Here is a 16,121-nt window from a genome sequence, read left to right on the forward strand (position 1 = left end):
CACAGTCTGTGAGAGGCAGACAGCAAACAGGCAGCAGAGGGACAAGCACACAGCTTGTACTTGACCTCACATTCAATGGACCTGTGAGTGGCGCTCTAACCTTCCTTGACAACGCTATGTCAACAATTTGTGCAATCCTATCTCCAGTCATCCCCATGTCGCTGGTTTTTGCTCCCTAAGAAAGGGGATGAGGGGGCTGAGAGGAGGGGTATCAGATTGTGTGCTGTCAGGGGCCTCTTCTGCAGAGCGCCGGAGGCGGTCCTGGATGCTATCCACGGTGCTTCAGCGCAGCTCTCTCCTAATAGTAGCTGTCACTTCCACTCAGCGCTGCCTGTGATCTGAGCCACCAGGAAGGGCACTCTGATAAGTGCCTAATCCCCCCCACGCCCTCCAGTCAAACCCCCACTACAGCCCTCCATGACAACCAGAGGGAATCTCCCACAGCACATACAGTAATTGGATAATTATGTTGCCAGTGTGTGTGTGTATCTCGGTAGCCTGTTTCCATCCATGCACGTATGGGTGTTTATGAGTGTCTTGTACCCTGTATCCAAGTATGTGTTACATGTGTACACCTTGTGTACACACCTTGTGTAAAGCGTGTGCTGGTGGGAAAAGTGGAGTAATTTCTCCCAAAAGAGGCCCCATTAGAGCACCCAGCAGCAGGCAGCGGGCCCCTGGGAGGCCCCAGAGAAACTGTTAGCTCACCTGGGAGGAGTGAGCTGGTTGGAGAGGGAAACAGCCGTCCCATGTCAACACCACTGAGAACTCAATGTTTTACCATAGTAAAGGGTTATTGTAATCTGTGTCACAAAGCTCAACGATTTACAGTTCCACCTAGAACACTAAGAGCCCCGAGTCCTGGGACAAACAGTCACTCCACCCTGTACCCCAGACAAGGCTGAGACAGGGGGCCAGCCAGCACCAAGGGAAATCATTAGGCTCTGTTCTGTTCTGGGTGAGAGGGGTGAGGAGAGGTGTGTGTGGGGGCGTGGTGGCATGGACGGGGGGAGCTACTGGAGTTGAAATGATCAGAAGAGCAATAACAGAGAGTTAGCATGGTAGAGGATGACAACATACTTGCAGCTGGACTATATAACTCTAAACCACAAAAAATAATTGACCTTACGTGCTTCAATGACTGTGAAGTTGGACACATAAAAACCTAGAAGATTAATAAAATGGAGGCTGTTGGCTCTGCCCTGAGATCCTGATGTGAGGTTTTTGCAAGACTATTGGAGAGTGAGAATGTTTTGTTATGATGCAGGCAAACAGAGGGGTATCCTAGTGGAAAGTACCAAACACTTTAGTCATATTACTCATATATTAGTTCGGAGGAACTCCTGGGAGACTAACACAGTGGGGAACTGGGAATTCTGGATAACACAGAGAAAGATAGAGACCGAGAGGTGTGCTGATGGAAATGGGGAATAGAACAAAGACCTAGATACATTATTGAACTTCAGATAAGTCAGAAAAGATAACTTGGAGAAAGGGATGAGAAAAAAAGAGAGAGATCAAACCAGAGTGAGAGTGAAAAGAGAAGTGAGAGTGTGGAGAGATGGAAGAAGTGGAGGGGAGAGCCAAGGCATCCTGGCAGCTGTCTGGTCGTCACGGTTTCCCCCTCCAACCCACGGCTGAGGGGCTGCGTCAGAACCAGGCTCCAGGACTACACATCCACATGATTAACTACCTCAGCCTTTAATCACTCTCATATCCTGGGGTCTCTCTCTCTTCTCACCAAAACCTTATGTCCTCATGGTTCTGCTTTTCAGTTGTGAGCGACCACTGCCAGTCAAGCAGAGGAGCACACACACACAGAGAGACAGACACAGAGAGACAGACAGACACAGAGAGACAGACAGACACAGAGAGACAGAGAGACAGAGAGACAGAGAGACAGAGAGACAGAGAGACAGAGAGAGAGACAGACAGACAGACAGACAGAGAGAGAGAGAGAGAGAGAGAGAGAGAGAGAGAGAGAGAGAGAGAGAGAGAGAGAGACTACAGGGACCAGAAATGAGAGAAGTACAGAGACAGGGAGAAGATCTGGAGAAGATCTGAGAAGTCTGTAAGTGCATAAATCCCTCTGTTGCCCTCTTACCTTCTTCACATGCGGTGCCGCTGTAGCCTGGACAGCACTTCCACTCCAGAGAGGTGACGGCACGGTACACCACCTTATAGGAGGGTCTGACCACTGTCCGGTAGCTGAGGAACACACACGCATAGGACAATGTCACAAACAGTGTAAGGAGGAACCAGTTCCTCTGATCGTGTGGCTCATTCATCAAGCTGTAGATGTAGGGTGTGTTCATGAGGTTTTGACATGCTGTGTTTTGGGTTAGAGAGACTCACCTGCCCCCTGTGCATCCCTGTGGCCAGCGACATGTCTGGTAGACACGCTGCATGGTTGTCCCATTCTGCACCTGGCACGTCACTGTCTTAGTGACCGTATGGGGACACCAGTTCCTGAGAGAGAGTGGCGAGAAGGAGAGAGAGGGAGGAGACACACAGAGCAGGTTTAGCATGCTCACTCAAAGTCAACAAGACAAAAGGGGAGGTAAACATACTATTGGCTTCAGTTCTCCTCCACACCTGTTCTACAAAACTACAAGCAACAGGTGGTCATATCATTATCTGATTTAACACCCACACAGTATATTTATCTCTCTCACACAAACATACAGTACCAGTCAAGAGTTTGGACAAACCTACTCATTCAAGGGTTTTTAAAATGTTTTTACTATTTTCTACATTGTAGAATAATAGTGAAGACATGAACACTATGAAATAACACATATGGAATCATGTAGTAACCAAAAAAGTTGTAAACAAATAAAAATGTGTTTATATTTGAGATTCTTCAAAGTAGCCGTCCTTGGCCTTGATGACAGCTTTGCACACTCTTGTTGTAGGCTGTGTTGACATTGCAGTCTTCCCTTATCCGCTGGCATCCCCCCCCCCTGGGTCTCGAGAGGCAGAGCCACTGAGGGGGAACCAAGAGTGTGGGGGGGGGGGGCTCTACACATTAGAGTGAGTTTCAAACACAGGTTAATAGTAAGTCATAGGCCCACTCCCTCACAGGTCAATATGAGACACAGAAGCCCTCTCTGGTCAAAGTGTGTCTTTTAAGAAGTTAAGCACCAAAGCTTTACATTTACCGCTCAGTTGTTATGTAGCCTCTATAAAGGCTCTGTATACATACTGTCACTACATAAAGCTCTCACAACTAATGAAGGTCTTGGTTTTTAGATTTATTTTGGACCACATGCTGCCAAAGACATCTGAGTCTGATTTAGGAGAGGAGCCATGGGATGGTTTCAATCACTGCGTTATTGGTCGGAAGAAAATGCTAACAAGGGAAACAATGCTCTTAGAAATAAGGGGGGGAAACCTCTCGATGGTATTCATTAAACATGTCCGACATCGAGCAGGAATTAAAAGCCACCGGCAACACAGACCGGATGAGGGACAAGAACACACATAAAAAAATGTTTTCTAAGTGTTTTATAAACCAGACTGGGAGCAAACTGAGGAGAACCTAGAGGAGTTTATGATACAAACCCTGCAAAACCCAGACGAGACAAAGTCCTATTGATATCTCTTTCGATTTACTTCTCATCCCTCAAGTCGACAACCATAAATCAAGGAAACATGGAGCGACACAGAGAGAAATCTACACGGAGGCTATTAGAGCCAACATGTGTTAGCAGTCTTTTGTTAACAACAAATTGCACAAATACCATGATCACCTTCATATGGCTTGTGCTGAGTAGAGGGCAGAACATGGAAAACAATTACCATATCGCCATCTGTTTAGTATATAGAACACAGAACAGCAGAGGACTCTCTGTGTACTTCATAGTAATACTATGATTTGATTATAATAATACTCGTATCATGATGTTTGCATATGTAGCAGGATGTTTAAACCATTGACTGTGTGTAACTACTATATACACTATACGGTGTCTTCAGAAAGTATTAACACCCCTTGACTTTTTACACATTTTGTGTTGTTACAGCCTTATTCTAAAATGGATTAAATAAATACAAATCCTGAACAATGCACACCCAATACCCCATAATGAGAAAGGGAAAACAGTTTTTTTAGAAATGTTAGCAAATGTATAAAAAAAAATAAAAAACATAAATAGCATATTTACATAAGTATTCAGACCCTTTGCTATGAGACTCGAAATTGAGCTCAGATGCATCCTGTTTCCATTGATCATCCTTGAGATGTTTCTGTGGTAAATTCAATTGATTATAAAGGATTCTGTGGTAAATTCAATTGATTGGACATGATTTGGAAAAGCACACAACTGTCTATAAAAAGGTCCCACAGTTGACAGCATGTCAGAGCAAAAAAACAAGCCATGAGGTCAAAGGAATTGTCCGGAGAGCTCCGAGACAGGATTGTGTCGAGGCACAGATCTTGGGAAGGATACCAAGAATGTTCTGCAGCATTGAAAGTCCAAAAACAGAGTGCCCTCCATCATTCTTAAATGGAAGAAGTTTGGAACCACCAAGACTCTTCCTAGAGATGGCCACCCAGCCAAACTGAGCAATCGGGGGAGAATGGCCTTGGTCAGAGAGGTTACCAAGAACCTGATGGTCACTCTGACAGAGCTCTAGAGTTCCTCTGTGGAGATGGGAGAACATTCCAGAAGGAAAACCATCTCTGCAGCACTCCACCAATCAGGCCATTATGGTAGCGTGACCAGACAGAAGCCACTCCTCAGTAAAAGGCACATAACAGCCCTCTTGGAGCACCTAAAGACTCTCAGACCATGCGAAACAAGATTCTCTGATCTGATGAAACCAAGATTGAACTCTTTGGCCTGAATGCTAAGCGTCACGTCTAGAGGAAACCTGGCACCATCCCTACAGTGAAGCATGGTGGTGGCAGCATCATGTTGTGGGATGTTTTTCAGCAGCACGGACTGGGAGACTAGTTAGGATCGAGACAAAGATGAACAGAGAAAAGTACAGAGAGATTGTTTATGAAAACATGCTCCAGAGTGCTCAGGAACTCAGACTGGGGCGAAGGTTCACCTTCGAACAGGACAACGACCCGAAGCACACAGCCAAGACAATGCAGCGGTGGTTTCGGGACAAGTCTCTGAATGTCCAAATCCAGGCCCAGCCAAGATTTGAACTCTGGGGGGGGGGTTTATTACAAATTAGCAAAAATTTGTAAAAATCTGTTTTTGTATTGTCATTATGGGGTATTATGTGTAGATTTATGAGGGGGGGAAACAATTTAATACATTTTAGAATAAGGCTGTAATGTAACAAAATGTGGAGAAGCCACTGTATATACAAAAGTATGTGGACACCCTTTCAAATGAATGGATACGGCAATTTCAGACACACCCGTTGCTGACAGGTATATGGAATCGAGCACACAGCCATGCAATCTCCATAGACAAACATTGGCAGTAGAGTGGCCTTACTGAAGAGCTCAGTGACTTTTAATGTGCCACCGTCATAGGATGCCACCTTTCCAACAAGTCAGTTTGTCGAATGTCTGACCTGCTAGAGCTGCCCCGGTTAACTGTAGGGGCTGTTATTGTAAAACGGAAAGGTCTAGGAGAAACAACAGCTCAGCTGAGAAGTGATAGGCCACATGGACCGCCGAGTGCTGAAGCACGTAGCTCATAAAAATCGTATGTCCTCGGTTGCAACACTCACTACCGAGTTCCAAACTGCCTCTGGAAGCAACGTCAGCACAATAACTGTTTGTCGGGAGCTTCATAAAAAGCATGAGCTGGTGCACACCCAGAGAAAATGATTTAGACTGTGGAGCAGTAGAAACATGTTCTCTGGAGTGGTTAATCACGCTTCACCATCTGGCAGTCCGACGGACAAATTTGGGTTTGACGGATGCCAGGAGAACGCTACCTGCCAGAATGCATAGTGCCAAATGTTAAGTTATGTGGAGGAGGAATAATGGTCTGGGGCTGTTTTTCGTGGTGGGGCTTTGCCCCTTAGTTCCAGTGAAGGAAATCTTAACGCTACAGCATACAATGACATTCTGGACGATTCTGTGCATCCAACTTTGTGGCAACAGTTTGGGAAATGCCCTTTCCTGTTTTAGCATGACAATGCGCCGTGCACAAAGCGAGGTCTATACAGAAATAGTTTGTCGAGATCGGTGTGGAAGAACTTGACTGGCCTGCACAGAGCCCTGACCTCAATCTCATTGAACACCTTCTGGATGAATTGGAAAGCTGACTTCGAGCCAGGCCTAATCATCCAACATCAGTGCCCGACCCCACTAATGCTCGTGGCTGAATGGAAGCAAGTCCCTGCAGCAATGTTCCAACATCTAGAGGAAAGCCTCCCTAGAAGTGTGGAGGCTGTAATAGCAGCAAAGGGGGAACCAACTCCATTTTAATGCCCATACATTTGGAATGAGATGTTTGACGAGCAGGTGTCCACATACTTTTGGTTATGTAGTGTGTGTGTGAGAAAGAGTGTGTGTGTGTACCAAGCTGAGCAGCCCTAAAGCAGCCCACAGTAACAACTCCTACATGTTGTAGTGCCTGCACAGTGCACACAAGCTCCTACTAGGGCCATATAATCTAGAGAACCTATCCCTCTTTAACACTGTATGAGCCTCCATAAAGGGTAAATGGTTTGTTGGGATGGGTCCCTGTTTCCTTCCCCCTCCATGGCCTCCAGAACCAATAGATAACCTTCTGAAGCCTCAGAAAGAGAGAGAGAGAAGAGAAGAGGAGAGAATATGGAGAGAGAGAAGATGAAGAGAGAAAGAGAGAGAGAGGAGAGAGAGAAGATGAAGCTGAAAGAGAGAGAGAGAGAGAGAGAGAAGATGAAAGAGAGAGAGAGAGAGAGCTACCATGCTTTTTAAAATTATTATGTTTATTTGTCAGGGACCATGTACAACATGCCATTGCACCCGATTTAGCTCGATAGCTAATTTTCATCTGTTGTCCCTGCGCTTCATGGGAGGCCAGACCTCTAACCATCCCTCCTTCAGTTCAGAACTAGCCAGGGGAAGTGGTTTATCCCTTGATATCCCTCAATTTTCTTTTCTTGTTCCTAGACCTTAGCTATTCTATCACACAACAAATCAAATCAAACTTTGTCACATGCGCTGAATACAACATGTGTAGACCTTACCGTGAAATGCTTACTTACAAGCCCTTAACAGTTCAAGAAAGAGTTAAGAAATAGTCTGTAAATGTCAATAAGCCGGTGACCATTTGATTAATTGTTCAGCAGTCTTATGGCTTGGGGATAGAAGCTGTTAAGGAGCCTTTTGGTCCTAGACTTGGCGCTCCAGTACCACTTGCCATACGGTAGAAGAGAAAACAGTCTATGACCTGGGTGACTGGAGTCTTTGACAATTTTTTGGGCTTTCCTCTGACACCGCCTAGTAAATACTGTAGGTCCTGGATGGCAGGAAGCTTGGCCCCAGTGATGAACTGGGACGTACACACTACCCTCTAGTGCCTTATGGTCAGGATACTCTCTATGGTGCAGCTGTAGAACCTTTTGAGGATCTGGGGTCCTGAGGGGGAAAAGGTGTTGTCATGCCCTCTTCACGAGTGTCTTGGTATGTTTGGACCATGATATATCGTTGGTGATGTGGACACCAATGAACTTGAAACTCTCAACCTGCTCCACTACAGCCCTGTCGATGTTAATGGGGGCCTGTTCGGCCCGCCTTTTCCTGTAGTTCACGATCAGCTCCTTTGTCTTGCTCACATTGAGGGAGAGGTTGTTGTACCGGCACCACACTGCCAGGTCTCTGACCTCCTCTCTATAGGCTGTCTCATCGTTGTCAGTGATCAGGCCTACCACTGTGGTGTCGTCAGCAAACTTAATGATGGTGTTGGAGACGTGTTTGGCCACGCAGTGGTGGGTGAACAGGGACTACAGGAGGGGACTAAGCACACACCCCTGAGGGGCACCCCGTGTTGGAGATCAGCGTGGCAGACGTGTGGTTGCCTACCCTTACCACAATCACCTGAACAATCACCTGAAATGGGGATTCCTGCTATTGCTGCTGCGCCCCACAATGATCTGTCCACTACCCGGACAGCATTGGACCTGGATCAAAAGAAAAGCAGTTTACACCGTTTAAACCACTAACCTTGTATGAGGAATATTACCATGACTGATAGCACGGATTAGATCACAACAGGACTGGGGATTAGCCAGATGAATTCATCCAGTGGATATTAGAAGAGAGAATTTCCACATGAATGGAATTATGCTTTGACTCAGTTTTGTTTTCTTTAAAATGTCTGCCAAACAGAAACTATTGATTTCAACGTTTAACAAACCATACAACTCTATGCACAAGGACTACTTTTAACAATTTCCACAGAAAAATGTACAAAACAAATTTAGTGGAAGAACTGTGCAGGTGCTAAATTTGTTAACGGAATTATGGTCAAATCTCCCTCCGGTTTTTATGCGACCACGTTTTCCAAAAGCTCTGTTAATTAACTGTCTTCTCAGAATTAAGATTCAAAGACGTCTACAGAAGGAATCGGGTGTCAGCTATGACATGGCACACATTTATAAAAAAGTGGCTGTCCCCATAGGGGAACCCATTTTGGTTCCATGTAGAATCCTTTTTGGTTCCAAGTATAACCCTTTTGGGTTCCATGTAGAACCCTCTGTAGAAAGGATTCTACATGGAACCAAAAAGGGTTTTTCAAAGGGTTATCCCATGTGGACAGCCAAAGAACCCTTAAAGGTTCTAGATAGCACCTTGAGACTAAAAATATATATTTTGGTCATTGGTCCCTGATCTGTACTACACAGAAATACATAATTATGGATAGGAATGTCATTCTCCTCATGTTTAACAAGTTTGGACATCACAGTGCAGAGCAGTAGAGTACAGAGTACAGTGCAGTACAATACAGCACAGCAGAGTAGAGTAGGGTGAGTTCAGTACACAGAAAGATAAATAAAACCGTTATGAGCTGAACATAACAGTATGCCGGTTTGGTAATGCCCAAGATGAGCCTGCCTGTGTGTGAGAGGAATTGCCCACATCCTCCCCACTACAAAGGGGATCAGACACTGTGATTGTTCCCAGCTTTGATCCACCATGGGCCTACGGGCTCACCAAGAGTCTGTTAAGCAGAGGTAACACCGCCTAAGACCATTATCCCCTGCTACAACATGGCCCCCATGTCATTTCTACTACTCAGCTGGAATCACAGCAGTCTGCAGTAAGGCTCTCACAAATAATTACTTTATTTGATAGAAGAGACAACTTTGTTTGTATAGAGACTCACTATAGCTTGTGTTATCCATTGCAAAAGTACCACAGTGATAAACAGATTACAGCTGAAGTAGTATTTATAGAGACTCAGTATACTGTAGCTTGTGCTATCAAAGTGAAACATTACAGCTGAACTAGTGGGGAGTTGGGGTACTGCATCTCACATTAGGAACACAGGTGTTTGTTTTACCTAATAGTTCCAGTCTCAACTGCAAAGTGTAAAACTTCCCCAGGGTTGAGATGTCCCCTGGTTACAAGGTGTGAAACCCAACAGCACGGCTGTGTTTAACTGGCACTGGCACCAGGCAGGCAGGCAGGCCCACTGCGAGTATCAAGTCTCTCTGCAAACACGTCAGACTCCCTCACTCCTTCCTTCCTTCACTCCCGATGCTGGACCAAAACCAAGTAAATCACAAGGCACAACGACCCCTGAAACTGATCACAGCCAAATGTTTAGAGGGGAAAAGGAAATCTAAATGCTTAAGGGAGAGAAAGATCACAGCTTTGGCCCAACAACTAATTAATAAAAATGACAGAGAGCTCATGAAATTGTCACGTTGACAAGCTTCTACTCTTCAAGGTGAGCAGCGCTGCTGCTGTCCTCTCACTGCAGTGTGCCTGAGGACTGTTGTTCACACAGGAAGGCTCCTCCAAGGCCATGCAGATCTATATGCAGTTAGGTAAGAGCACTAGTTATTGGAAAGAGAAGAAACAACAACAGAGAGAGAGAGATAGAGCGAGAGAGAAGATAGAAACAGAGATAGAGAGAGGAATAAACCTAGAGCCAGGCCCTCTGAGACACAGAGAGAGTAGAGGAGGGCAGACAGGCAGGCTCACAGAGGACAGAGGAAGGCCAGGTTAGGGTGAATAATGTCCAGGTGCATTCCCCACCGAGCTTCCTGTTTCAGTCCCTCTCCCTCTCAATAACTCTCTTCATCTGGGACATAGTTGAAAAATCGCAGCCCCCCTTCTCACCCTCTTTCTCCAGCCCAATGCTGTGGGAGGAGGGTAGAACATAAAAAAAAGACATTTAGTATGATAAAAATCTCAAGGAATTCCTCTAGATTTCTGGCTGTGGGAAAAGCTCTTGTCGAGAACAAACGACAAAAGACAGATGTGGCAGAGGGCCAGACGAGAAGCGATGAGGAGGTGGAGGAGAGGAGACGGCAGAGGTCACACAAGGAAGCCCTCAGTGGAACAGACAAGGTGTAGAGAATAGACCAATTAGGATGCACTGTGGGTCCCAGGGCAGAGGGAAAAGGGTGCAACAAAAGAGAGATATGCAGTGACATTATTGAAGAGAGACGGATCAAACATTCCTGGAGTTAAAATCTGGAGCTGGAGAGAACGAGAGTGAGCTTCTAACTGGGATAGAACATGAAAGACATTATTCTGCACAAAGACAGAGGGAAAGTTGAAGGACTGATTTTAATAAAGGACAAGAGAGAATAGAACACAGCGTTAGATAAAGAGTGTATTTTGTTTACAACAACAATAGAGAGAGAGAAAAAAAAATCTAAAGATAAATAAAGCCAAAAAAAAGAACATGAAATAGCAGATAAGTACCAGTAGTATAGTGTGTTGGTGGTCGTCACTGCTCTGTGGGTTGATATACTGCAGCGGTGTAGAAGAGGTGTTGAATGAGAGGTTAATGGGGGACATTAGGGGTGTCCCATTGGGCTCCAATTTTAGTCAGGATCAAAGGACATGTCAGGGGCCAATCAGGCCATAGTGAATGAGAGGAGGGGGCCAAAGCCCTCTAAGCAGAGCCGGGCAAAAGGGCTCTCCATACCTGATAAACGTCCCCGCTCTGTGTAGACCTCACCGTGAAATGCTTACTTACAAGCCCTTAACCAACACAGACTCTTCAAGAAAGAGTGAAGAAAATATTTACCAAATAAATGTAAGTAAAAATAATAAAAAGTAACACAATAAAATAACAATAACGAGGCTATATACAGGGGGTACCGGTACCGAGTCAATGTGCGGGGGAACAGGTTAGTTGAGGTAATTTGTACATGTAGGTATGGGGGACGTGACATGCACAGACAATAAACAGCGAGTAGCAGCAGTGTAAAAAACAAATGGAAGGAGGGGGGAGGGGTGTCAATGTAAATAATCCGGTGGCCATATGATTCATTGTTCACAGTCTTATGGCTTGGGGGTAGCCTTTTGTTAAGGAGCCTTTTGGTCCTAGACTTGGCGCTCCGGTACCGCTTGCATTGCGGGAGCAGAGAAAACTGTCTGACGTGTGAGTATTTGACCATTTTTGGGGCTTTCCTTTGACACCTGTGATGTTTGAGTGAATGTGTAGGTGGTAGTGTGTGACACTCTTTGATATGGATGACCAAGCTGTGTGTGTGTGTGTGTGTGTGTGTGTGTGTGTGTGTGTGTGTGTGTGTGTGTGTGTGTGTGTGTGTGTGTGTGTGTGTATGCATGCATATGTGTGTGCGTGTGCATGTGTAACTGTTAGCTCCTCTGTTGGGGGTAGTGCAGGAGAATGCGGTGGTGATGGGTCAGGCTCTAGAGGTCCCACAGTGAGAGGTCTGTGTGGCAGTCAGACCATGACTCCCCCACCTCAGGCTGGCAGCACAGGAAATAGCTCACAAAATGAGTACCTTTTGCATCCCTTTGATATTTAAAGTAGAAATTGTGCACCAATATTGAATTGAAAAAAAACTGTTATTTGAAATGAATTAAATAAAGTGCACTTCATTATTCAGATTTTTTATATTAACAAATCCTTTTTTCCGTGCACCCTCAGTGACTTCTAGAAACATTTGAACCCACTTAGCCCCAACATTTGTCAACATTTTCACCATCATTGTAAAGCCCTAGTTATTTTGTTGCTTTGACAAAGTAATTTCTGAATATTATTACTTATTTAAGGTGACTAGTGATTCACTCATTTTAATATGGTGAAACTGTTCCTTAAAAAAAAGAGTGAAAAAAAGAAACCTTGAAGATCTAATAGTCAAATCATAGTGGAAAAGCAGCCGACTGGGCACAAACTGGTTGAACCAATGTAGTTTACACGTCATTTCAATGAAATGATGTTGAACCAAAGGGGAATAGAAGTTAAATAGGCGTTTCTGCCTAGTGGGAGGTTAACTGGTCCTACTCTTTTTGGCCATTTGCTGGTGTTTTGTGGTGGAAAACTGAGCTGGCCGAGCATAACATGTCAACCTTGTTACCCATAGATAGACTGGCTGGAAATGTTTTAACAATAAATGCAAACTTGTGAAGCTTGCATTCAATTGCCACCCCCTGTTGCACACAACAAGTTTCCATTCCCTCGTCACAAGAAGATTTGTGGCTGATTTAAGATGAAATTGTCAACCTTGTTACAGTCAACCCTGTTAGTTTAATTGGCACTTCATACGCACTTACTATAGTAATTTAATAGTTTTTTTTAACCTCGAGATGGGAGGGAAAATGAAATCAAAAGTTTTTTTATGACCAAGTTAAACTTCTCAAGAACCACTGAATTAGTGGAATGACACAGCTGCTGTCTTATCCCTTAACTACGCTTGGCTTCAATAGCCCTCATTTAGGCCAAGGGTGAAAAAACCCTGCTGCATTGCCTTTATTGTAAGAATGGTTTACTCAAAGTATTTTTTTGATACTGTAATGGCCCTGTGATTTATTACAAGCTCTGGCTTGTGTCATGTATGTGCTGCTTATTGTGTTGATGGCAATTTTGTCTGGTTGATGTCATGTGCCTGTTTGTCTTTTATTTAACTTTTATTTTATTCATGCAAGTCAGTTAAGAACAAAATCTTATTTTACAATGACGGGTTACCCCGGCCAAACCCTCCCCCAACCCAGACGATGCTGGGCCAATTGTGCGCCGCCCTATGGGACTCCTGATCCCAGTCAGTAGTGATCCAGCCAGGATCAAACCAGGGCCTGTAGTGACAACTCTAGCATTGGGATGCAGTGCCTTAGACCACTGCGCCACTCAGGAGCCTTGATACTGATGTGTTGATGCTGCTGTCTTAGTCAAAGTCTCTCTTGAAAAATAGATTTTTATCTCTTCGAGATTACCCTGGTCAAATAAAGGATCAATCAATAACATTTCTAGGTTGCCCGGGATGCTGGTCTGAATCTAGCACTAGGGAGACTTTTTTCAGTCATTGTTATCTCTTGACCAATAGTCATTATCTCTTGACCACCCCTAGCATTATTAAAATAAACTTTTATCTCTCTCAGTACCTCTGTCATCAAGACTTTGTTCAATGCTTTGTATGGACAAAGGAATGTTACAGTGCTCCTACTACGGCCATGTGAGAGGAGAGGACAGCCCTCTGTCCTACACGGAACTAATGGTAATGCCCCCAAATGGCCTTGTTGACCCACACCATAAACATGCCTGTCTACATGACGCAGCCTAGACAGACAACAGCCCAGATGAAGTAGAACTGCAGCTGCATGTGTTTAGTAAACATGTCCACCAACCACAGCACATGAGTGACAGAGAGAGACTCAGAGTGGAGGAGTAAACGCAGTGGACCAAGGCCAGGGCCTCTCTGCACCACCTGGACACTTCTCAGGGACACTACACTCATCAGCAGGGCCCTCCACCCACTCTCCTCTCCTCTCCCCCATCAATCCCCCCATCGCCCAGAACCTGAGAGAGTAAATATTAGTGGGATGGGGAACTTGATCACATCCACATTGGCTGGCTGGCCTCTGTGAAAAACACTATCTTTGTCCAAAAGGGAAGCGAGGGGGCTGGTGTTTTCCACTCTTGTGTTTAGTCTGAGGGCTTTGCTCACAGAACCACCCTCATCAACAACCCTGCTGTTATACGGAACCCTCACCTCTGAGGATCACAGGGGAGGAACACACAGAGGGAGAACATCAAAACATACTAAACACAGATCTGACCATTTCACACAATATAGTAGTATATTTGTGCAACAAACGATAAAGAGTAGCTTTTTCACCTGTTATTCAGCAGATCCACTTTATTACAACATAAAACAGACCAGCGTTTTCCATTCACTATCCATTCCAGTTCAAGAGCTCCCCTCTGTTTGCTGAGACCCATACAAGGGGGATTTATAGAGGCAGATGAGAGGGTTGAGTTGGTGGTTTGTACCTGTCTTTATGGATGTGTGTGGGGCTTAGTGGAGGACTGAGTCTGGTCAGATGAGGAGCTCCCTGACAGCTGAGAGACAGCAGATGTTGGAAAGGAAGAGAACTGCTGCCAGCCAGACCAGAGCACAGTTTAGAGACAGCATTGCTCTCACAGGACAGGAGCCAATAGGCCACACAGAGCGACAGTGGGCAGGCCAATGAGAATGGGAGAGCACTGCACACAGTGCGCAATGTGCTGCCTGGACAGGAAAAAGGAAACCCAGTGTCAAGCAGACAATGAGACCTGCTAGATGGATAGAATAGGGTTGGGAAGAGTCATTGTTGGTTGCTTAAATAGGCAGAAAAAAGGGGTCTTTGAGGTCCTCAAAAGATGGATAGGTATTGATAACAATAGGTTAGTTATAAGTATATCTGAAAAAAAATAAAGACAACTAAAATGAATTGAAAATAGAGTTTTTAATCAGTGACATTAAATGTGGCCTAATCTATGAATGTTTCAAATTGTGAATGGTATGGATCCTAAAGCAGGTCATTTTATCTGAAAGGATGCTTCAAAGACACAGAACCTTTGAGTGAGTCTTTGACAGGTTTGTTTTATTGGCCTTATGAAGATCTAGCCTACTGTACTAGCCTAGTAATCATCATTTCCATGAAAGGTTATAGGCTCTAATATACAAATTAGAAGATGCACAACAATAAACGATAAGTCATTAATCCATACCTTTTTTGATAAATAGAGGTTTGAGACGCTGCGGAAGACTCTCTGTTGAGCTGTGTCCCAGTTGAATATTTGTAAAGACCCGTCCTCCAGGTTCCGTGCGCTGCAGAGGTCAGCCACAGCAGCAGCACAATCCAACTGAAACTTTTTCGGGAAAGCGCGGACACGCAGTCCGGTTGACACGCTCCCATTTCCGCGGTGTCAAAAAAGCACAGGCTGAAGAGTTCCTAAAAAAAAGTGAGCTAGTGAGTAGATTTCTTTCCAGTTCGAGAAAAAAATATACCTAAAAGTCCAGGTTTTCGCTTCACGGAGAGAGAGCGCATCCCTTCATCAACCAAATACATAAAATACAAATATCAACTACACCTTTACCGTTATAATAGCAAGAAAGAACGTGGCTGCATTTTAAATATCACGAAAAGAAAGGTAAAAATGACAGGCCGAAAACAAAAATATTCAAACATTCACCGACTTTGCAGAACGTTCCCCACATGCCCTAATCTATAGGCAGTGTTCCCGAAGCAACCAGCCAAAATAGGTAGGCTAATGTGACTGGCCGGTCTCTTTTCTTTTCACTATCAGCACTCCCTCCCTCCGTCTGTGCGTACTGTAGCCTATCTCAAATCGAGCTTCTCACAATGGAAATAAATTAGTCTCCTTCAGTCTTTTAAAAGCACAGCCCGCAGTCTTTTACCCTGCCCATTCTCTATTTCAACATTTCACCGGAAACAAGGCACGTTTAAAAACAGATTCCCTTTAAGCGTCTATCGTCATTATCAACACTGAACTATCCCGGAGTGATTTATGTCATATTCCTAATCCTAAATCATTATAGTTTCGAAATTCTACAGTGGTAGGCTACACGTGGGACTCATGTGAACAGAATAAATGATTGTGAAATAAAGAAGTTAGTCCGATGCATTCTGATGACAATAAACATGCATAAATAGCCCAATATTATGGTGGTGATGATGCTGCTGCCGAATTAGTCTTTAATAATCTCTGTTCGTGAGTGTCTATAAGTGC

At 44.6% G+C, this 16,121-nt stretch overlaps 1 protein-coding gene across 5 annotated transcripts in view; it reads right to left on the minus strand.

The window, feature by feature from the left end:
* The window catches only part of LOC109880466 (EMI domain-containing protein 1), a 74,072-nt gene extending 58,237 nt beyond the window's left edge, over positions 1 to 15,835 (minus strand). For 2 of the 5 annotated variants that reach the window (XM_031804194.1, XM_031804210.1), the window contains exons 1-3: positions 15,099 to 15,835; positions 2,356 to 2,469; positions 2,105 to 2,208 (exon numbers count right to left, since the gene is read on the minus strand). In XM_031804194.1, the coding sequence (XP_031660054.1) occupies positions 2,105 to 2,208; positions 2,356 to 2,469; positions 15,099 to 15,286 (406 nt within the window). In that variant the 5' untranslated portion in view covers positions 15,287 to 15,835. The remainder of the gene's footprint in view (positions 1 to 2,104; positions 2,209 to 2,355; positions 2,470 to 15,098) is intronic. The other 3 variants (XR_004205304.1, XM_020472694.2, XM_020472688.2) reach the window with 3 other exon arrangements.
* Between the last annotated feature and the right edge of the window lie 286 nt (positions 15,836 to 16,121).

The sequence above is a fragment of the Oncorhynchus kisutch genome, linkage group LG3, assembly GCF_002021735.2.
Source record: "Oncorhynchus kisutch isolate 150728-3 linkage group LG3, Okis_V2, whole genome shotgun sequence".
NCBI lineage: Eukaryota > Metazoa > Chordata > Actinopteri > Salmoniformes > Salmonidae > Oncorhynchus > Oncorhynchus kisutch.